Here is a 24557-nt window from a genome sequence, read left to right on the forward strand (position 1 = left end):
TGTGTCCCAATTGTACTGATATGTCTATAAACTATAAAGAGCATATATTAGCACTTAAAAATAGAGCAATAGATGATTCTCAATCAGAAGTAAATGAGGGTTCGCCATCTAGCTCTCCCCAAGTGTCACAACCAGTAACGCCCACACAAGTGACGCCAAGTACCTCTAGTGCGTCAAATTCTTTTACTTTACAAAACATGGCCACAGTTATGAATACAACCCTCACAGAGGTTTTATCTAAACTGCCTGGTTTACAAGGAAAGCGGGACAGCTCTGGGTTTAGGAAAAATGCTGAGCCGTCTGACGCTTTAGTAGCCGTATCTGATATGCCCTCACAATGCTCTGAAGTAGGGGTGAGGGATTTGTTATCTGAGGGAGAAATTTCTGATTCAGGAAAGACGCTTCCTCAGACAGATTCTGATATGACGGCCTTTAAATTTAAGCTTGAACACCTCCGCTTATTGCTCAGGGAGGTATTAGCGACTCTAGATGATTGTGACCCTATAGTGGTTCCAGAGAAATTGTGTAAAATGGATAAATACTTAGAGGTTCCTGTGTACACTGATGTTTTTCCAGTCCCTAAGAGGATTGTGAATATTATTACTAAGGAGTGGGATAGACCAGGTATTCCGTTCTCTCCCCCTCCTGTTTTTAAGAAAATGTTTCCCATATCTGACACCATGCGGGACTCGTGGCAGACAGTTCCTAATGTGGAGGGACCTATTTCTACTCTGTCTAAGCGTACAACTATACCTATCAAAGACAGTTGTAATTTCAAAGATCCTATGGATAAAAAATTAGAGGGTCTCCTAAAGAAAATATTTGTTCATCAGGGTTTTTCTCTCCAACCTATTGCGTGCATTGTTCCTGTAACTACTGCAGCTGCTTTCTGGTTTGAGGCTCTAGAAGAGGCTCTTCAGATGAAGACTCCATTAGAGGAGATTATGGACAGAATCAAGGCCCTTAAGTTGGCTAATTCTTTTATTACAGATGCCGCATTTCAACTGGCTAAATTAGCAGCAAAGGTTTTGCCATTTTAGCACGCAGGGCGTTATGGTTTAAGTCCTGGTCTGCTGATGTGTCATCTAAATCTAAACTTTTGAACATCCCTTTCAAAGGAAAGACCCTATTCGGGCCTGAACTGAAAGAGATTATTTCAGACATCACTGGAGGGAAAGGTCATGCCCTTCCTCAGGATAGATCAAATAAGATGAAGACCACACAAAATAATTTTCGTTCCTTTCGGAACTTTAAGAGTGGTTCCGTTTCAGCTTCCTCTGCTGCAAAGCAAGAGGGGAATTTTGCCCAAATCCAAGTCAGTCTGGAGACCTAACCAGGCTTGGAACAAGAGTAAACAGGCCAAGAAGCCTGCAGCTGCCTCTAAGACAGCATGAAGGGGTAGCCCCCGATCCGAGACCGGATCTAGTAGGGGGCAGACTCTCTCTCTTCGCTCAGGCTTGGGCAAGAGATGTTCACGATCCCTGGGCTTTAGAAATTGTGTCCCAGGGATATCTTCTGGAATACAAAGACTCCCTTCCAAGGGGGAGATTTCATATTTCTCGATTGTCTGTAAACCAGACAAAGAGAGAGGCGTTCTTACGCTGTGTAGAAGATCTACATGCCATGGGGGTGATCCGCCCAGTCCCAAAAGAGGAACAGGGCCTAGGGTTCTACTCAAACCTGTTTGTGGTTCCCAAAAAAAGAGGGAACTTTCAGACCAATCTTGGATCTCAAAATTCTAAACAAGTTCCTCAAAGTTCCATCATTCAAGTTGGAGACCATTCGGACTATTCTGCCTCTGATCCAGGAGGGTCAATATATGACTACCGTGGACTTAAAGGATGTGTATCTACACATCCCTATTCACAGAGATCATCATCAATTTTTCAGATTTGCCTTTCTAAACAGGCATTACCAGTTTGTGGCTCTTCCCTTTGGGTTGGCCACGGCTCCAAGAATTTTCACAAAGGTGCTAGGGTCCCTTCTGGCGGTTCTACGACCTCGGGGCATAGCAGTGGCGCCTTATCTAGACATCTTAATTCAGGCGTCATCTTTTCAGCTAGCCAAGTCTCACACGGACATTGTGTTGGCTTTTCTGAGATCTCACGGGTGGAAGGTGAACATAAAAAAGAGTTCTCTCTTCCCTCTTACAAGAGTTTCCTTTCTAGGGACTCTGATAGATTCGGTAGAATTGAAAATATTTCTAACAGAGGTCAGAAAATCAAAACTCTTAACCACTTGCCGAACTCTTCATTCCATTCCTCGGCCATCAGTGGCTCAGTGTATGGAGGTAATCGGACTCATGGTAGCGACAATGAACATAGTTCCTTTTGCCCGACTACACCTCAGACCACTGCAACTATGCATGCTCAAACAGTGGAATGGGGATTATGCAGATTTATCTCCTCAACTGCATCTGGACCAGGAGACCAGAGATTCTCTTCTCTGGTGGTTGTCTCAGGACCACCTGTCTCAGGGAATGTACTTCCACAGGCCAGAGTGTCTCATTGTAACGACAGATGCCAACCTGCTAGGCTGGGGTGCAGTCTGGAACTCCCTCAAAGCACAGGGCTTATGGTCTCGGGAGGAATCTCTTCTTCCGATAAACATTCTAGAACTGAGAGCGATATTCAAGGCGCTTCCGGCGTGGCCTCAGCTTGCTGCAGCCAAATTCATCAGGTTTCAGTTGGACAACATCACGACTGTAGCTTATATCAATCATCAAGGAGCAACAAGGAGTTCTCTAGCGATGATGGAGGTAACCAAAATTATCCGATGTGCAGAGGATCACTCTTGCCATCTCTCAGCAATCCACATCCCAGGAGTAGAGAACTGGGAGGCGGATTTTCTAAGTCGTCAGACTTTTCATCCGGGGGAGTGGGAACTCCATCCGGAGGTATTTGCTCAGCTGATTCAGCTATGGGGCACACCAGAATTGGATCTGATGGCGTCTCGTCACAATGCCAAACTTCCTCGTTATGGGTCCAGGTCCCGGGATCCCAAGGCGGTACTGATAGATGCTCTAGCAGTGCCTTGGTCCTTCAATCTGGCCTACGTATTTCCACCATTTCCTCTCCTCCCACGTTTGGTTTCCAGAATCAAGCTGGAGAGAGCTTTGGTGATTCTGATAGCACCTGCGTGGCCACGCAGGACTTGGTATGCAGACCTAGTGGGCATGTCCTAGGTTCCACCGTGGACCCTGCCAATGAGGCGGGACCTTCTAATCCAAGGTCCGTTCACGCATCCAAATCTAGTTTCTCTGTGTCTGACTGCTTGGAGATTGAACGCCTGATTCTATCAAAGCGTGGGTTCTCTGAGTTATTGATACCCTGATTCAGGCTAGAAAACCTGTCATCAGGAAGATTTATCATAAGATTTGGCGCAAATATCTTTATTGGTGTGAATCCAAAGGTTACTCGTGGAGTAAAATTAGGATTCCTAGAATATTGTCTTTTCTCCAAGAAGGTTTGGAGAAGGGATTATCAGCTAGTTCCCTAAAAGGGCAAATATCTGCTTTGTCTATTCTACTACACAAACGTCTGGCAGATGTCCCAGACGTTCAAGCTTTTAGTCAGGCTTTGGTCAGAATTAAGCCTGTATTTAGGCCTGTTGCTCCGCCTTGGAGCCTAAACTTAGTCCTTAGAGTTCTTCAAGAGGTTCCGTTTGAACCTATGCATTCCATAGATATTAAGCTTCTATCTAGGAAAGTTTTGTTTTTAGTTGCTATCTCTTCGGCTCGAAGAGTTTCTGAGCTATCTGCTTTACAGTGTGATTCCCCTTATCTTATTTTCCATGCAGATAAGGTGGTTTTGCGTACCAAACCTGGGTTTCTTCCTAATGTTGTTTCTAATAAGAATATCAATCAAGAGATTGTTGTTCCTTCACTGTGTCCTAATCCTTCATCAAAGAAGGAACGTCTGTTGCACAATCTTGATGTGGTTCGTGCTTTAAAGTTCTACTTACAAGCAACCAAAGATTTCCGTCAAACATCTTCATTGTTTGTTGTTTATTCTGGTAAGCGGAGAGGTCAAAAGGCTACGACTACCTCTCTTTCCTTTTGGCATCATCCGTTTGGCCTATGAGACTGCTGGACAGCAGCCTCCTGAAAGAATTTTTGCTCATTCTACTAGAGCTGTGGCTTCCACATGGGCTTTTAAAAATGAGGCTTCTCTTGAACAGATTTGTAAGGCGGCGACTTGGTCTTCGCTTCATACTTTTTCCAAATTTTACAAATTCGATACTTTTGCTTCTTCGGAGGCTATTTTTGGGAGAAAGGTTCTACAAGCAGTGGTGCCTTCCGTTTAAGGTCCCTGTCTTGTCCCTCCCTTCATCCGTGTCCTAAAGCTTTGGTATTGGTATCCCACAAGTAAGGATGAATCCGTGGACTCGATACATCTTACAAGAGAAAACATAATTCATGCTTACCTGATAAATTTATTTCTCTTGTGATGTATCGAGTCCACGGCCCGCCCTGTTTATTGAGACAGGCATATATGTTTTTATTTTTAAACTTTCAGTCACCACTGCACCCTATAGTTTCTCCTTTTTCTTCCTAGCCTTCGGTCGAATGACTGGGGGGTGGAGCTGAGGGAGGAGCTATATAGACAGCTCTGCTGTGGGTGCTCTCTCTGCCACTTCCTGTAGGGAAGGAGAATATCCCACAAGTAAGGATGAATCTGTGGACTCGATACATCACAAGAGAAATAAATTTATCAGGTAAGCATAAATTATGTTTTTACCCAGCAAAACTCTGTAATGGGCTTCCTCAGGCATGTGATTTGTCAATCCTCTCACACTACTGTTCTCTTATGTGGGTGAAATATTAACCCTTAGGTGTCATTATTATTTACAATTACTTCCTAATTCAAATATTTAATTTCATACACTTAAAAGCACATATACAATAGCTGATATTATTTAAATATCTAACTTCAGCTAAATGTCCTATATTTAGAAACCAAACATTGCTAGGGAACATGTATACAGACGGTAGAATAAGTCATTGATACAGAGTTGCCACACAATATTTCAAAGCATAAGACTTCTCCTTAATCCTTATTTGAGGCATACAGGGCTTTGCTCTTATTATCAATATAATAATCAACTCAATGGTTAGCATACATATAATACCCTTACAGTGCCTTTAATCTCATTCCCAACACACCAGATTATTCTAAAAAAGGAGCATAGTTTAGTTCTTTATTCAGACCTTCAGGTTGTACTATTACTAAATTAAAGTTTTTTTTTTACACTCTGTCCTTAATAGGGCATTATTCCAATCGCCTCCTCTTTCAGTTACAGATATTTATTCTACCCTCATAAATCTCAAATCATTGTCACTGCTATTGTGGTAAATGGCGTGCTAAAGTTTTAATCCACTTTTTAACTATATCACGCCTATGCTCTTTCATTCTTTCTTTAAACTCACAATATCAACATACTGTCTGGGCAAGAGCATGAGAGCACATAGATTGTGCTTTTTCATTTCCTATATCCCCTTACTTTAGGGGTCTCTCCACGTTTATCCTCTATAGAGTTGCCTTTTATTAGATGTTTGCACATTTTACAGCTGCCACAGGGGAAGCAGCCATTACTGCTCAACCAATTACATTGTTTTATTTACATAATGGCTGTGTTCCAATTTATCCTTGAGAGAGTTGGGCTTTCCCATCTGTTAATAGGGGATGATCACCAACAATTTTCAAGTAATTTTTCTCTTACACAAATTTTAATATATCATTTTATTTGTTTTGTGTGTATGTATATGTGTGTGTGTGTGTGTGTATATATATATATATATATATATATATATATATATATATATATATATATATACTGTATATAAATATATATACTGTATATAAATATATATTTATATATATATATATGTCTGTGTGTATATGTAAATATATATATATGAATATATATGTGTGTGTGTGTGTGTATATATATATATATATATATATATATATATATATATATATATATACAGGGAGTGCAGAATTATTAGGCAAGTTGTATTTTTGAGGATTAATTTTATTATTGAACAACAACCATGTTTTCAATGAACCCAAAAAACTCATTAATATCAAAGCTGAATAGTTTTGGAAGTAGTTTTTAGTTTGTTTTTAGTTATAGCTATTTTAGGGGGATATCTGTGTGTGCAGGTGACTATTACTGTGCATAATTATTAGGCAACTTAACAAAAAACAAATATATACCCATTTCAATTATTTATTTTTACCAGTGAAACCAATATAACATCTCAACATTCACAAATATACATTTCTGACATTCAAAAACAAATCAGTGACCAATATAGCCACCTTTCTTTGCAAGGACACTCAAAAGCCTGCCATCCATGGATTCTGTCAGTGTTTTGATCTGTTCACCATCAACATTGCGTGCAGCAGCAACCACAGCCTCCCAGACACTGTTCAGAGAGGTGTACTGTTTTCCCTCCTTGTAAATCTCACATTTGATGATGGACCACAGGTTCTCAATGGGGTTCAGATCAGGTGAACAAGGAGGCCATGTCATTAGATTTTCTTTTTTTATACCCTTTCTTGCCAGCCACGCTGTGGAGTACTTGGACGCGTGTGATGGAGCATTGTCCTGCATGAAAATCATGTTTTTCTTGAAGGATGCAGACTTCTTCCTGTACCACTGCTTGAAGAAGGTATCTTCCAGAAACTGGCAGTAGGACTGGGAGTTGAGCTTGACTCCATCCTCAACCCGAAAAGGCCCCACAAGCTCATCTTTGATGATACCAGCCCAAACCAGTACTCCACCTCCACCTTGCTGGCGTCTGAGTCGGACTGGAGCTCTCTGCCCTTTACCAATCCAGCCACGGGCCCATCCATCTGGCCCATCAAGACTCACTCTCATTTCATCAGTCCATAAAACCTTAGCAACATCAGTCTTGAGATATTTCTTGGCCCAGTCTTGACGTTTCAGCTTGTGTGTCTTGTTCAGTGGTGGTCGTCTTTCAGCCTTTCTTACCTTGGCCATGTCTCTGAGTATTGCACACCTTGTGCTTTTGGGCACTCCAGTGATGTTGCAGCTCTGAAATATGGCCAAACTGGTGGCAAGTGGCATCTTGGCAGCTGCACGCTTGACTTTTCTCAGTTCATGGGCAGTTATTTTGCACCTTGGTTTTTCCACACGCTTCTTGCGACCCTGTTGACTATTTTGAATGAAACGCTTGATTGTTTGATGATCACGCTTCAGAAGCTTTGCAATTTTAAGAGTGCTGCATCCCTCTGCAAGCTATCTCACTATTTTTGACTTTTCTGAGCCTGTTAAGTCCTTCTTTTGACTCATTTTGCCAAAGGAAAGGAAGTTGCCTAATAATTATGCACACCTGATATAGGGTGTTTATGTCATTAGACCACACCCCTTCTCATTTCAGAGATGCACATCACCTAATATGCTTAATTGGTAGTAGGCTTTCGAGCCTATACAGCTTGGAGTAAGACAACATGCATAAAGAGGATGATGTGGTCAAAATACTCATTTGCCTAATAATTCTGCACTCCCTGTATTTATATATATATAAATATATATAAATATATATATATATATATATATATATATATATAAAATAAGTAGAATGTCACAGAACAGAGTCAAACAATGATCTGTGGCAAGCAGCACTACAGGACTGCACTAGATGTGAAAAAGGATCCTTTTAAAAAAGACGTTTGGCGAAACATGTCAAGGGCGGGAGGGAGTTGTTTGGGGCTCCTGTTTGCTTTTTAATTGTTCCAAGACCTGACCGATCATACTAGTATTAATACTCATAACCGCTGAATCCTAATTTAATTACTTAAATAAGCTGGAGGATACTGGATTTTTACTACTCTTTATGTACTCTCATACTGACAGTCTTTTCAGTACACCTGAACTGCTGAGCATCTGACAAGTAGCGATATTCACTTATCCAGTTGTGGCTGAGTGGCGAGCATAAACAATAGTCACTTTGATAGGATGCATTAGCACTATCAATATAGGTGATACATATTTGTTTCCACTCTAGCTCAGAGGCAATAGCTTTGCTAAATAATAACAGTCTTACCACATTTTCAACTTTGATATAATAGTATTATGTTAAAGCATCATAGTTATTTCTCCAACATTGGTGTGTCCGGTCCACAGCGTCATCCTTACTTGTGGGAATATCTCTTCCCCAACAGGAAATGGCAAAGAGTCCCAGCAAAGCTGGCCATATAGTCCCTCCTAGGCTCCGCCCACCCCAGTCATTCTCTTTGCCGTTGCACAGGCAACATCTCCACGGAGATGGTTAAGAGTATGTGGTGTTTAGTTGTAGTTTTTTTATTCTACTATCAAGAGTTTGTTATTTTAAAATAGTGCTGGTATGTACTATTTACTCTGAAACAGAAAAAGATGAAGAATTCTGTTTGTGAGAGGAAGATGATTTTAGCAGACAGTAACTAAAATCCTTGCTGTTTCCACATAGGACTGTTGAGATGAAGTAACTTCAGTTGGGGGAAACAGCAGACTTTTCTGCTTAAGGTATGACTAGCCATATTTCTAACAAGACTGTGTAATGCTGGAAGGCTGTCATTTCCCCTCATGGGGACCGGTAAGCCATTTTCTTAGTCTCAAGCAGAATAAAGGGCTTAATATGGGCTATAAAACTGGTAGACACTTTTATGGGCAAAATCGATTGCTTTATTTGGGCATTTTATACATGTTTATGCTGGTTTTTCACATTTATAAACTTGGGGAACGTTTTTTAACGTCAGGCACTATGTTAGACACCTTTTCCAGTCAGGAAGGGCCTTCCCAGTTGTAGGCTGAGCCTCATTTTCGCGACATTACTGCGCAGTTGTTTTTGAGAGCAAGACATGCAGATGCATGAGTGAGGACCTGAAAATAGTTGGAAAAGTTCCTAGAAGGCGTCATTTGGTATCGTATTCCCCTCTGGGCTTGGTAGAGTCGCATCAAAGGCTTTAGCTGGGACTGTAGAGGGGTTAAAACTGTAACCGGCTCCGGTTTCGTTATTTTAAGGGTTAAAGCTCTGAAAATTGGTGTGCAATACTTTTAATGCTTTAAGACACTGTGGTGAAATTTTGGTAAATTTTGAACAATTCCTTCATATTTTTTCACATATTCAGTAATAAAGTTTGCTCTGTTTAAAATTTAAAGAGACAGTAACGGTTTTGTTTTAAAACTTTTTTTGTGTTTTACTGACAAGTTTAAGCCTGTTTAACATGTCTGTGCCTTCAGATAAGCTATGTTCTATATGTATGAAAGTCAATGTGTCTCCCCCTTCTAAATTATGTGATAATTGTGCCAAAGCGTCCAAACAAAGTAAGGACAGTACTGTCACAGATAATGAAGTTGCCCAAGATGATTCATCAGATGAAGGCAGTAGACATGGTTCTACATCATCTCCTTCTGTGTCTACACCAGTTTTGCCCACGCAGGAGGCCCCTAGTACTTCTAGCGCGCCAATGCTTATTACCATGCAACAATTGACGGCTGTAATGGATAACTCCATAGCAAATATTTTATCCAAAATGCCTGCATATCAGAGAAAGCGCGATTGCTCTGTTTTAAACACTGAAGAGCAGGAGGGCGTTGATGATAATTGTTCTGCCATACCCTCACACCAATCTGAAGGGGCCATGAGGGAGGTTTTGTCAGATGGGGAAATTTCAGATTCAGGAAAAATTTCCCAACAGGCTGAACCTGATGTTGTGACATTTAAATTTAAATTAGAACATCTCCGCGCACTGCTTAAGGAGGTGTTATCTACTCTGGATGATTGTGACAACCTGGTCATTCCAGAAAAATTATGCAAGATGGACAAGTTCCTAGAGGTTCCGGTGCACCCCGACGGTTTTCCTATACCCAAGCGGGTGGCAGACATAGTGAATAAGGAATGGGAGAAGCCCGGCATACCTTTTGTTCCCCCTCCTATATTTAAGAAATTATTTCCTATGGTCGACCCCAGAAAGGACTTATGGCAGACAGTCCCTAAGGTCGAGGGGGCAGTTTCTACTCTAAACAAGCGCACTACTATTCCTATCGAGGATAATTGTGCTTTCAAAGATCCTATGGATAAAAAATTGGAGGGTTTGCTTAAAAAGATTTTTATACAGCAAGGTTACCTTCTTCAACCCATTTCGTGCATTGTTCCTGTCACTACAGCAGCGTGGTTCTGGTTCGAGGAACTAGAAAAGTCGCTCAGTAGAGAGACTCCATATGAGGTTATGGACAGAGTTCACGCACTTAAGTTGGCTAACTCCTTTATTTTAGATGGTGCTTTTCAAATAGCTAGATTAGCGGCGAAAAATTCAGGGTTTGCAATTGTGGCGCGCAGAGCGCTTTGGCTAAAGTCTTGGTCAGCGGATGTATCATCCAAGACAAAATTGCTTAATATCCCCTTCAAGGGTAAAACTCTCTTTGGGCCAGAATTGAAAGAGATTATCTCAGACATCACTGGGGGAAAGGGCCACGCCCTCCCACAAGATAGGCCTTTCAAAGCCAAGAATAAGTCTAATTTTCGTTCCTTTCGTAATTTCAGGAACGGACCGGGCTCTAATTCTGCATCCTCTAAGCAAGAGGGTAATACCTCACAGACCAATCCAGCCTGGAAACCGATGCAAGGCTGGAACAAGGGTAAGCAGGCCAATAAGCCTGCCGCTGCTAACAAAACAGCATGAAGGAGTAGCCCCCGATCCGGGACCGGATCTAGTGGTGGGCAGACTCTCTCTCTTTGATCAGGCTTGGGCAAGAGATATTCAGGATCCCTGGACGCTAGAAATAGTTTCTTAGGGTTATCTTCTGGAATTCAAGGAACTACCCCCAAGGGGAAGGTTCCACATGTCTCTCACTTATCCTCAAACCAAATAAAGAGACAGGCATTCTTACATTGTGTAGAAGACCTGTTAACGATGGGGGTGATACACCCAGTTCCAACGGCGGAACAAGGAATGGGATTTTACTCAAATCTGTTTGTAGTTCCCAAAAAAGAGGGAACTTTCAGACCAATCCTGGATTTAAAGATCCTAAACAAATTTCTCAGAGTACCATCGTTCAAGATGGAAACCATTCGAACGATTCTACCCACAATTCAGGAAGGTCAATTTATGACTACCGTGGATCTAAAGGATGCGTATCTACATATCCCTATCCACAAAGAACATCATCAGTTCCTAAGGTTCGCCTTTGTGGACAAACATTACCAGTTTGTGGCACTCCCATTCGGGTTAGCCACTGCTCCAACGATTTTCACAAAGGTACTCGGATCCCTTCTAGCGGTTCTAAGACTAAGGGGCATTGCAGTAGTACCATACTTGGACGACATTCTAGTACAAGTGTCGTCTCTTTCAAAGGCAAAGGCTCACTCAGACATCGTTCTGGCCTTTTTTCAGATCTCACGGATGGAAGGTGAACATAGAAAAAAGTTCCCTGTCTCCGTCGACAAGAGTTCCCTTCTTGGGAACAATAATAGATTCCTTAGAAATGAGGATTTTCTTGACAGAAGTCAGAAAGTCAAAACTTCTAAACGCTTGTCAAGTTCTTCATTCTATTCCTCGTCCTTCCGTAGCTCAGTGCATGGAAGTAGTAGGTTTGATGGTTGCAGCAATGGACATAGTTCCTTTTGCGCGAATTCATCTAAGACCATTACAACTGTGCATGCTGAAACAGTGGAATGGGGACTATACAGACTTGTCTCAAGTGATTCAAGTAGATCAGAAGACCAGAGACTCACTCCGTTGGTGGCTAACCCAGGATCACCTATCCCAGGGAATGAGCTTCCGCAGTCCGGAGTGGGTCATCGTCACGACCGACGCCAGCCTAGTGGGCTGGGGCGCGGTCTGGGAATCCCTGAAAGCTCAGGGACTGTGGTCTCGGGAAGAGTCTCTTCTCCCGATAAACATTCTGGAACTAAGAGCGATATTCAATGCTCTCAGGGCTTGGCCTCAGCTAGCAAAGGCCAGATTCATAAGATTCCAATCAGACAACATGACGACTGTTGCGTATCTCAATCATCAGGGGGGAACAAGGAGTTCCCTGGTGATGAAAGAAGTGACCAAAATAATACAATGGGCGGAGAATCACTCCTGCCACCTATCTGCGATCCACATCCCAGGTGTGGAAAACTGGGAAGCGGATTATTTGAGTAGTCAGACATTCCATCCGGGGGAGTGGGAACTCCACCCGGAGATCTTTGCCCAGTTGACGCAACTATGAGGCATTCCAGATATGGATCTGATGGCGTCTCATCAGAACTTCAAGGTTCCTTGCTACGGGTCCAGATCCAGGGATCCCAAGGCGACTCTAGTGGATGCACTAGTAGCGCCTTGGACCTTCAACCTAGCTTATGTGTTTCCACCGTTTCCTCTCATTCCCAGGCTGGTAGCCAGGATCAAACAGGAGAGGGCCTCGGTGATCTTGATAGCTCCTGCGTGGCCTCGCAGGACTTGGTATGCAGACCTGGTGAATATGTCATCGGTTCCACCATGGAAGCTACCTTTGAGACAGGACCTTCTTGTTCAGGGTCCATTCGAACATCCAAATCTGGTCTCCCTCCAGCTGACGGCTTGGAGATTGAACGCTTGATTCTATCAAAGCATGGGTTTTCAGATTCCGTGATAGATATTCTGGTTCAAGCCAGAAAACCGGTAACTAGAAAGATTTACCATAAAATATGGAAAAGATATATCTGCTGGTATGAATCCAAGGGATTCCCATGGAATAAGATAAAGATTCCTAGGATTCTTTCCTTTCTACAAGAAGGTTTGGATAAAGGATTATCTGCGAGTTCTCTAAAGGGACAGATTTCTGCTTTATCTGTCCTACTACACAAACGACTGGCAGTTGTGCCAGATGTTCAAGCATTTGTTCAGGCTTTGGTTAGGATCAAGCCTGTTTACAGACCTTTGACTCCTCCCTGGAGTTTAAATCTAGTTCTTTCAGTTCTTCAAGGGGTTCCGTTTGAACCTTTACATTCCATAGATATTAAGTTGTTATCTTGGAAAGTTTTGTTTTTGGTTGCTATTTCTTCTGCTAGAAGAGTTTCTGAGTTATCTGCTCTACAGTGTACTCCTCCCTATCTGGTGTTCCATTCAGATAAGGTTGTTCTGCGTACTAAGCCTGGTTTTCTACCAAAGGTTGTTTCCAACAAAAATATTAATCAGGAGATAGTTGTACCTTCTTTGTGTCCGAATCCAGTTTCAAAGAAGGAACGTTTGCTACACAATTTAGATGTAGTCCGTGCTCTAAAGTTCTACTTAGAAGCTACAAAAGAGTTCAGACAAACTTCTTCTCTGTTTGTTGTCTATTCTGGTAAAAGGAGAGGTGAAAAAGCAACTTCTACCTCTCTTTCCTTTTGGCTTAAAAGCATCATCCGATTGGCTTATGAGACTGCCGGACGGCAGCCTCCTGAAAGAATCACAGCTCACTCCACTAGGGCTGTAGCTTCCACATGGGCCTTCAAGAACGAGGCTTCTGTTGATCAGATATGTAAGGCAGCGACTTGGTCTTCACTGCACACTTTTGCCAAATTTTACAAATTTGATACTTTTGCTTCTTCGGAGGCAGTTTTTGGGAGAAAGGTTTTGCAAGCCGTGGTGCCTTCCGTTTAGGTGACCTGATTTGCTCCCTCCCTTTATCCGTGTCCTAAAGCTTTGGTATTGGTTCCCACAAGTAAGGATGACGCCGTGGACCGGACACACCAATGTTGGAGAAAACAGAATTTATGCTTACCTGATAAATTACTTTCTCCAACGGTGTGTCCGGTCCACGGCCCGCCCTGGTTTTTTAATCAGGTTCGATGAATTATTTTCTTTAACTACAGTCACCACGACACCCTATGGTTTCTCCTATTTTTTCCTCCTGTCCGTCGGTCGAATGACTGGGGTGGGCGGAGCCTAGGAGGGACTATATGGCCAGCTTTGCTGGGACTCTTTGCCATTTCCTGTTGGGGAAGAGATATTCCCACAAGGGAGAAAGTTATTATTAAAGCGCCAAAAGGACAAAGGCCGCGTCTAAGTTTAAAAATATGTCATTTATTTAACACATAAAAAATATTAGAAACAATAAAATATACCTAGAGTACATTAAAAGATATAATCATGGATCCAAGATTTTACAATAAGTAGCAAAAAGTAAAAACAAATATATACAAAACTTGACTAGATCAGTACTTTGGACTGTCTAAGAGTTAGAAATGTTGTGTTCAAAAAGGTACAAGCAATGTGTATGCTGAGGGGTATAGCTGTGGCTTGGGTAGCTGTCTAAAATGAATTGACAGTGCTAAAAAGTGGTGAAATGAATGTAGTGAAAGCTTGTGTTTCAAATTGACGTGGAAAAATAGTGCAAACAAACGTTAACAAAAGAACAGTGTGAAAAACAGTGTGAAATCAACAATATTGACACAACAACCAATCTCTGCAATTGTGTGGTGTAGATCAAGCAATAAGGTGATTGAATTGTTATAACATGATGGCAAACTCCAAAAAATGGAATAATAAAAAAGAAAAAAATATCCTGAAAATAGTGAACAGTCAAACAACAATGAGGAATGTCAGAATAGAAAAAATGTACTTGTATGTCCCAAAAAAATGCAGTAGTATTCCTCCCAGTGTTATTTCTCCCAAGTGTGAGGTGCAGGTAGGACTCCTAAGTGATGACCCAATCGGTCAGTTCAGTGTTCTGCCATATTGATCCTTTCTGTCAAAAAACAAGAACAATAATAGTGCAGACGTTTTCAAAAATAGCTCCTTATCAGAGTATCACTTACCAGTCGACGCGTTTCGGTCATGCATTGACCTTTATCAAGACTTGATAAAGGTCAATGCATGACCGAAACGCGTCGACTGGTAAGTGATACTCTGATAGGGAGCTATTTTTGAAAACGTCTGCACTATTATTGTTCTTGTTTTTTGACAGAAAGGATCAATATGGCAGAACACTGAACTGACCGATTGGGTCATCACTTAGGAGTCCTACCTGCACCTCACACTTAGGAGAAATAACACTGGGAGAAATACTACTGCATTTGTTTGGGACATACAAGTACATTTTTTCTATTCTGACATTCCTCATTGTTGTTTGACTGTTCACTATTTTCAGGATATTTTTTTCTTTTTTATTATTCCATTTTTTGGAGTTTGCCATCATGTTATAACAATTCAATCACCTTATTGCTTGATCTACACCACACAATTGCAGAGATTGGTTGTTGTGTCAATATTGTTGATTTCACACTGTTTTTCACACTGTTCTTTTGTTAACGTTTGTTTGCACTATTTTTCCACGTCAATTTGAAACACAAGCTTTCACTACATTCATTTCACCACTTTTTAGCACTGTCAATTCATTTTAGACAGCTACCCAAGCCACAGCTATACCCCTCAGCATACACATTGCTTGTACCTTTTTGAACACAACATTTCTAACTCTTAGACAGTCCAAAGTACTGATCTAGTCAAGTTTTGTATATATTTGTTTTTACTTTTTGCTACTTATTGTAAAATCTTGGATCCATGATTATATCTTTTAATGTACTCTAGGTATATTTTATTGTTTCTAATATTTTTTATGTGTTAAATAAATGACATATTTTTAAACTTAGACCCGGCCTTTGTCCTTTTGGCGCTTTAATAATAACTTTCTCTCTGATTATCCACTTCTCTGACCGCTAGGGGTCAATTTATTAAAGCTAAGGGTCCCTCTAGCAATAGGCGCTTAGTGTCAACCCCAATAACAGATATTCCCACAAGTAAGGATGACGCCGTGGAGCGGACACACCGTTGGAGAAAGTAATTTATCAGGTAAGCATAAATTCTGTTATTTTTTACTAGAGTGCTATTTATGTAGTATATTCTTTCAATATTAATTTGTCATGTGGGATTGTTATTAACAAATAGTTTTGGTACTTACTTAATATTATCCCATTGATTACTTGATAATTTAAATCTGCACTGTCAGTTTATTTAATAGGAGTATATACAGCTAGCAGATTATACTACCAGCCCCTAGCACTTAATTAGAACATCGGTTTAGAATGCTGTTTTTAAGTTACCCAAGTTTTAATATTGCACTAATAAAGATGTATAATTTTAATTAAACATTTGTGAAAAACACACCAAGCACTTCATATGTAATCACCACTATTCTTTACTTTGTGTATGTGGATTTAAGAGTGCTTTTAATGTTTAGCGTCTTTCTGCATTCAGGGGATTCTCTTTCTGTTCTCAGTCTGCTGTTTGTTTGTATGTGTGTGTGTGTGTATATATATATATATATATATATATATATATATATATATATATATATATATATATATATATATATATATATAGATATATAAAAACACACACAGTGGGGCAAAAAAAGTATTTAGTCAGCCACCAATTGTGCAAGTTCTCCCACTTAAGAAGATGAGAGAGGCCTGTAATATTCATCATAGGTATACCTCAACTATGAGAGACAAAATGTGGAAATAAATCCAGACAATCACATTGTCTGATTTGGAAAGAATTTATTTTAGGCATGCACCGAAATGAAAATTCTGGACCGAAACGGATACCGAAAATTCAGAATGCCCCTGGCCGAAAACCGAACGAAACCGAAATTATTTTTTTCTTTTTTTTAACTACAGTGTGTGTGTAGCTGAGAGAGCTTGTAGGCGGGAAAGCTCCAACAAATGAGCGTGGTCACTTGTACCGTAGGGCATGATCTGCAGTGAAACTGGTGGAGCTCTACAAGGGAGAGTGTAGTTATAGCCGGACAACAATATGAGGTGGAAATGTGTTTTGTTTTTGGGTGTAGTTATCCGTGCGATAGGCGTGGCTGCACCGGATCGTCTCTCATCGTATTTCCGCCTAGTTCCTGGTTTGGGTCTCACACTGACCCGTCAGATTATATGTCCGGAGCCCCAAATGGAGTCTACCTGTCACCTATCACCAGGACCACTAGACTTAGCTACGACCTTACGTGCAAGGGGGTTATAAAAAGTTACTATGCTTGTTTGTTTACACTGTCTGGTGGGTGCTAATTTGTACCAACTGTGTGCGAGCTTGGGGCTTATGCATATATAGTGTGCATGCATATTTGCCTCAGGCGATTAGAATGTCTATGCACAAGAGGCTGATGTATGAGCACTGTATATAAGGCTTATACATATTCACTGTGTGTGCTTAGGGCTGTGTCTGATAATATCAAGTGTTTATAAAAATGTTACTTATCCTCCTTTAAAAACTGTATTCAGAACTTTGGTTTTTATCTTCTAAACAAAAAAAAAGGGCACTGCTGGTTTCAAATATCATCATGTCATGGTACGTATGTGTGTGCTCTGTGTACCATGCCAGTGCTGTGCTGCTCACCTTATAATAAGGATAGACATGTAACTCAATAGAACAGGGGAGGGCTGTACATTTTTAGCCATTTTGGTCCTCTTTGGGCCGAAATTGGAATTGCACATTTTCGGCGGCCCAAATTTTGGTGCATCGCTAGTATTATTCTTTATTTAGTTCTGTGTAACAGAATCAGATTTAACCATTTTTGTTTTTTTACCAATTGTCAAAATAAACTATAGTCCTAGAAAACTATTATATGCAAAACAGTAAGTCAAGTAATGAACTCAGACAGCAGCTCTAAGCTGGCATCAAATTTGAAATATGCTACACAATAATTTTACCAAAAATAAAAGGCCAAAAAAACGAAATAACAAAAAATGCCATTTTCGGCCGAAACTTTCTGCGGCCGAAATTTCAGTGCATCCCTAATTTATTTGCATATTATGGTGGAAAATAAGTATTTGGTCACCTACAAACAAGCTCTGTTATTCTGGCTCTCACAGACCTGTATCTTCTTCTTTAAGAGGCTCCTCTGTCCTCCACTCATTACCTGTATTAATGGCACCTGTTTGAACTTGTTATCAGTATAAAAGACACCTGTTCACAACCTCAAACAGTCCAAACTCCACTATGGTGAAGACCAAAGAGCTGTCGAAGGACACCAGAAACAAAATTGTAGAAATGCACCAGGCTGGGAAGACTGAATCTGCAATAGGCAAGCAGCTTGGTTTAAAGAAATCAACTGTGAGAGCAATAATTAGAAAATGGAAGACATACAAGACCACTGATAATCTCCCTCGATCTGGGGCTCCACGCAAGATCTCACCCCGTGGGGTCAAAATGATCACAAGAACGGTGAGCAAACATCCCAGAACCACACGGGGGGACCTAGTGAATGACCTGCAGAGAACTGGGACCAACGTAACAAAGGCTACCATCAGTAACACACTACGCCGCAAGGGACTCAGATCCTGCAGTGCCAGATGTGTCCTCCTGCTTAAGCCAGTACATGTCTGGGCCCTTCTGAAGTATGCTTGAGAGCATTTGGATGATCCAGAAGTGGATTGGGAGAATGTCATATGGTCAGATGAAACCAAAGTAGAACTGTTTGGTAGAAACAAAACTCGTTGTGTTTGGAGGAGAGAGAATGCTGAGTTGCAACCCAAGAACACCATACCTACTGTGAAGCATTGGGGTGGCAAGATCATGCTTTGGGGCTGTTTCTCTGCAAAGGGAACAGGACGACTGATCCGTGTAAATGAAAGAATGAATGGGATCATGTATCGTGAGATTTTGAGTGCAAACCTCCTTCCATCAGCAAGGGCATTGAAGATGAAACGTGGCTGGGTCTTTCAGCATGACAATTATACCAAACACACCGCACGGGCAACGAAGGAGTGGCTTCGTAAGAAGCATTTCAAAGTCCTGGAGTGGCCTAGCCAGTCTCCAGATCTCAACCCCATAGAAAACCTTTGGAGGGAGTTGAAAGTCTGTGTTGCCCAGCGACAGCCGTAAAACATCACTGCTCTTGAGGAGATCTGCATGCAGGAATGGGCCAACATACCAGCAACAGTGTGTGTCAACCTTGTGAAGACTTACAGAAAACGTTTGACCTCTGTCATTGCCAGCAAAGGATATATAACAAAGTATTGAGATGAACTTTTGATATTGACCAAATGCTTATTTTCCACCATAACTTGCAAATAAATTCTTTCCAAATCAGACAGTGTGATTGTCTGAATTTGTTTCCACATTTTGTCTTTAATAGTTGATATATACCTATGATGAAAATTACAGGCCTCTCTCATCTTAAGTGGGAGAACTTGCACAATTGGTGGCTGACTAAATTCTTTTTTTGCCCCACTGTGTGTGTGTATATATATATATATATATATATATATAATATGTGTGTGTATATAAATATATATATATTTTTTAAACAACAATTTACCATTTTATATTTAAGTCAGTCTCTCTTTCCTTTAGTGGGCATGAAGGACCTTCGCAAAGTGATCTCACGGGTAATCACAGACAGGGATATTGCAGCTGTTGCCAAGTTCATTATGTTGATCTGGATAAGGTAAGATTAAAATCTAACATAAATAAAAACCTGACTATGTGATGAGGTTCGTTATCAATTAAGGAGTTTTTTTCTTACTATATAGAAATTGTTATTTTGATTACTGTTTTTCAACTCCAGTACTTAAAGGGACATAATACTCATATGCTAAATCACTTGAAACTGATACATTGTAACTGTAAAAAGCTGACAGGAAAATATCACCTGAGCATCTCTATGTAAAAAAGGAAGATATTTTACCTCACAATCTCCTCAGCTCAGCAGAGTAAATTCTGTGTAAAAAGTTATACTTCACCTGCTCCCAGCTGCAGGTAAAAAAATGAAGAAATAAACAGCAGCCAATAAGCATCAGCAGTGCTGAGGTCATGAACTCTTACTTTGATCTCATGAGATTTGACTTAACTCTCATGAGATTTCATAGTAAGCTTCCTTTACCTGATTGGTGAAATAATATGAGAGTTCACGATGCTCCTCCCTTCAGTTGTCCCGGGACAGACATACTGATATGCTGCTTAGAAATCCTTTACAATGGAAGGTGGCTACTGAGGAACTTTTGAGGTAAAATATCTTTCTTTTTTACATAGAGATGTTCAGGAGATATTTTCTAGTCAGCTTTTTACAGCTATGATGCATCACTTTCAAGTGTTTAAACATTTGGGTATTATGGCCCTTTAAGTTTGTGTTAACTTTCACTTAGAAAATATTTTCTCTTTCCTATAACTTGGAGAGTCCACGACTTCATTCCAATTACAAAGGGAATATTCAACTCCTGGCCAGCTAGAGGAGACAGAGAGCACCCCAGCAGAGCTGTTAAGTGTCACTTCCCTTACCCATAACCCCCAGTCATTCTCTAGGATGGCGAAAAGGGTGTCTAAAGATATTTAATCCTTTAATGGGTACTTTTCCCTGCAATCAAGGATTGGGGTTAAGCTGTGTCCATGTCAATCTCTTTAGTAAGAGTAATGGTGACTTTTAGCAAGTTAGAACCTTCTGGCGTTGTCAACCCTAAAAAGTCAACTAAACTTAATAAGAGTTTATGATGCTCCCTCGTAGGTGGAAGTCTTTCCTGTTCCAGACAAAATGTCGGAAATTATAGCTCAGGAATTAGATAAACCAGGGGTTCCTTTTTCCCCTTCCCTTGTTTTTTAAAAAAGGTTTCCTGTTGCTGACTCTATTCGTGACTCGTGGCACACTGTGCCTAAGGTAGAGGTAGCTATCTCTACTCTATGATTAAGTGCCACTAAAGGGGGCAAAACGTGTCAGGCTGTTTGTACTATTGCCCCCCTGTCTTGTGTCTTGCTTATGATCGCTTGTAACTTTTAACTTTTTCATTAAAGTTCAATTTTTATTGCACCTTTGGAAGTAGTGCCTGCTCCGTTTTTGTTTGCTCTGATAAATTCATTAGCGGTCACGGATTAAACCGCAGCAACGGCAATCCGCTACAGTAATTTCTATTGGACACCTCTTTGTGGCTCTTTGGATTCCGGATTGGTCCTACGCTGCTCTACCACGTGAGTTTTCACTTCGCTTGGGGGGCAAGCTTTCTCTTTTTCGGCAGGCTTGGATATGCAATGTCCCAGATCCTTGGGCTGTGGACATAGTATCCCAGGGTTACAAGATAGGATTCAAGTCTTGTCCCCCAAGGGGCAGATTTCTCCTGTCAAGATTATCTACAGTCCAGGTAAAGAGGGAGACCTTCTTAAACTGCATAGAGGACCTGTCCTCCCTGGGAGTAATTGTTCCAGTTTCTGTAGAGGAACAGAATGAAGGATTTTATTCAAACCTCTTTGTGGTTCCCAAAAAGGAGGGAACTTTCCGTCCCATCCTAGATTTAAAATGCCTCAACAAATTCCTCAGGGTTCCGTCCTTCAAGATGGAAACCATTCGTTCCATTCTTCCCTTGGTCCAGGAAGGTCAGTTCATGACGACCATAGACCTGAAGGACGTATATCTTCATGTTCTCATTTACAGGGATCATCACCTGTTTCTGAGGTTTGCTTTTCTGAACAAGCATTTCCAGTTTGTTGCTCTTCCGTTTGGCCTTGCCAGGGCTCCCAGAATATTCACAAAGGTTCTGGGGGCAGTGGTCAGATCTCAGGGCATTGTGGTGGCGCCTTACCTAGATGACATCTTGGTTCAGGCGTCATCTTTTCATCTAGCAAAATGTCATACAGAGATGTTGTTGTCTTTTCTACGTTCCCACGGATGGAAAGTGAATCTTGAAAAGAGTTACCTTGTTCCGGCTACAAGGGTGTGTTTCTTAGGGACAATCATAGATTCCCAGTACATGAAAATCTTCCTTATAGATGTCAGAAAATCCAAACTTCTTGCCTCATGCTTTTCTCTCCAGTCTATTCATCCATCTGTGGCTCAATGCATGGAGGTGATCGGTCTGATGGTTGTTTCCATGGACATCATTACTTTTGCTTGGTTCCATCTTATACCTCTGCAACTATGCATGCTCAGTCAATGGAACGGAGATCATTCCGATCTATCGCAGAGGATTGATCTGGATCCCCTAACAAGAGACTCTCTCGCATGGGAGATTTCTCAGGACCATCTGTCTCAGGGCACTTGTTTCCTGAGACCTTCCTGGGTGATTGTAACCACGAACACCAGCCTGTTATGCTGGAGAACAGTTTGGGGCTCCTTAAAAGCTCAGGGCCTGTGGACTCAGGAGGAGTCTTCTCTTCCCATAAACATCTTAGAGTTGAGAGCAATCTTCAATGCCCTTGACAGCTTGGCCTCAATTATCTTTAGTCCGATTTATCAGATTCCAGTCGGACAACATCACCTTGGTGGCTTACATCAACCATCGGGGGGAACACAGAGTTCCTTAGCAATGAAGGAGGTGACTGGCATTCTGCAGTGGGCAGAAGCTCACAATTGTCTCCTATCTGCCATCCACATTCCAGGGGTGGACAACTGGGAGGTGGATTTTCTGAGCAGACAGACTTTTTATCCCGGGGATTGAGCTCTCCATCTAGAGGTATTCTCTAAGATAACCCTCAGGTGGGGGATTGCGGAGTTGGATCTGATGGTGTCTCGTAAAAACGCCAAGCTTCTAAAGTACGGTTCAAGGTCAAGAGATCCTCAGGCCATTCTGATAGACGCTCTGGCGGTTCCTTGGAACTTCTCTCTGGCATATCTGTTTCCTCCGTTTGCTCTCCTTCCACGAGTCATTGCTCGTATCAAACAGGAGAGAGCATCTGTGATTTTAATAGCTCCTGCATGGCCTCGCAGGATCTGGTTTGTTGATCGAGTGAAGATGTCACCTCTTCCCCCTTGGAGGTTACCTCTGAGGAAGGGCCTTTTACTTCAGGGTCCCTTCCTCCATCCAAATCTAGATTCTCTGAAGCTGACTGCTTGAAGATTGAACTCCTAGTTTTGGCTAGCCGTGGCTTCTTTGTGACGGTCATTGATACCATGCTTCAAGCTCGTAAACCTGTTACTCGCAAGATTTACCATAAGGTATGGCACGAATACCTTTATTGGTGTGAGTCGAAGGGTTTCTCTTGGAGCAGGGTAAGGATACCGATAATTTTCTCTTTTCTTCAGGAGGGCATGGAGAAGGGTTTTTGTCAGTCAGTACTCTGAAGGGTTAGATTTCTGCTCTGTCTATTCTTTTGCACAAACATCTGGCAGATTTTCAAGCTTTTGTTCAGGCTCTGGTCAGAATCAGACCTATGTTTAAACCTGTTGCTCCTCCTTGGAGCCTTAACCTTGTTCTTAAAGTTTTCAACAGGCTCCGTTTGAGCCGATGCATTCTGTTGATGTTAAATTGTTATCTTGGAATGTTTTGTTTCTTCTTGCTATTTCTTCTGCTTGCAGAGTTTCTGAGCTTTCAGTTCTGCAGTGTGATTCTCCTTATCTTATTTTTCATGCGGACAAGGCGGTCCTTCGTACTAAGCTGAGATTTCTTCCCAAAGTAGTGTCGGATCGCAATATTAATCAGAAAATTGTCGTTCCTTCTTTTTGTCCCAATCCTTCTTCCCTGAAGGAACGTCTGTTGCATAACCTGGACGTTGTGTGTGCTCTAAAATTTAACCTTCAAGCAACTAAAGATTTTCGGCAATCTACTGCCCTGTTTGTTGTTTTCTCTGGTAAGCGTAAGGGTCAGAAGGCCACTTCTACCACTCTTTCTCTCTGGTTGAGAAGTGTTATCCGGTTGGCTTATGTGACAGCTGGACAGCAACCTCGTGAGAGAATTACGGCTCATTCCACTAGGGCTGTCTCCTCTTCCTGGGCTTTCAAAAATGAAGCTTCTGTGGAACAAATTTGCAAGGCGGCAACATGGTCTTTCTTCTGTTATGTGATCAGTCCACGGGTCATCATTACTTCTGGGATATAACTCCTCCCCAACAGGAAATGCAAGAGGATTCACCCAGCAGAGCTGCATATAGCTCCTCCCCTCTACGTCAGTCCCAGTCATTCTCTTGCACCCAACGACTAGATAGGATGTGTGAGAGGACTATGGTGATTATACTTAGTTTTTATGACTTCAATCAAAAGTTTGTTATTTTAAAATAGCACCGGAGCGTGTTATTACTTCTCTGGCAGAGTTTGAGGAAGAATCTGTCAGAGTTTTTTACTATGATTTTAACCGGAGTAGTTAAGATCATATTGCTGTTCTCGGCCATCTGAGGGAGGTAAAGGCTTCAGATCAGGGGACAGCGGGCAGATGAATCTGCATTGAGGTATGTAGCAGTTTTTATTTTCTGAATGGAATTGATGAGAAAATCCTGCCATACCGTTAAAATGACATGTATGTATACACTTCAGTATTCTGGGGATGGTATTTCACCGGAACTACTCTGTTAAAGGTCACTAATCCTTTTTAATAACTATTTATCATGTTAAACGTTTTTGCTGGAATGTAGAATCGTTTACATTGCTGAGGTACTGTGTGAATAAATATTTGGGCATTATTTTCCACTTGGCAGTTTTTTTGCTTTAATTGTGACAGTTTCGTTTCTCTTCACTGCTGTGTGGGAGAGGGAGGGGCCGTTTTTGGCGCTCTTTGCTACGCATCAAAAAATACCAGTCAGTTACTTTTATATTTCCTGCATGATCCGGTTCATCTCTGATAGATCTCAGGGGTCTTCAAACTTCTTTGAAGGGAGGTAAATTCTCTCAGC

General features: G+C 41.4%; 1 protein-coding gene across 1 annotated transcript in view; it reads left to right on the plus strand.

Moving 5' to 3' along the window:
- ZDBF2 (zinc finger DBF-type containing 2) overlaps nt 1-24557 on the plus strand; it is a 173296-nt gene that overhangs the window by 106855 nt on the left and 41884 nt on the right. The window contains 1 exon segment of the mRNA XM_053713210.1: nt 19326-19419. Within this exon segment, the coding sequence (XP_053569185.1) occupies nt 19326-19419 (94 nt within the window).

This window comes from Bombina bombina, chromosome 1, assembly GCF_027579735.1.
Source record: "Bombina bombina isolate aBomBom1 chromosome 1, aBomBom1.pri, whole genome shotgun sequence".
Lineage (NCBI taxonomy): Eukaryota > Metazoa > Chordata > Amphibia > Anura > Bombinatoridae > Bombina > Bombina bombina.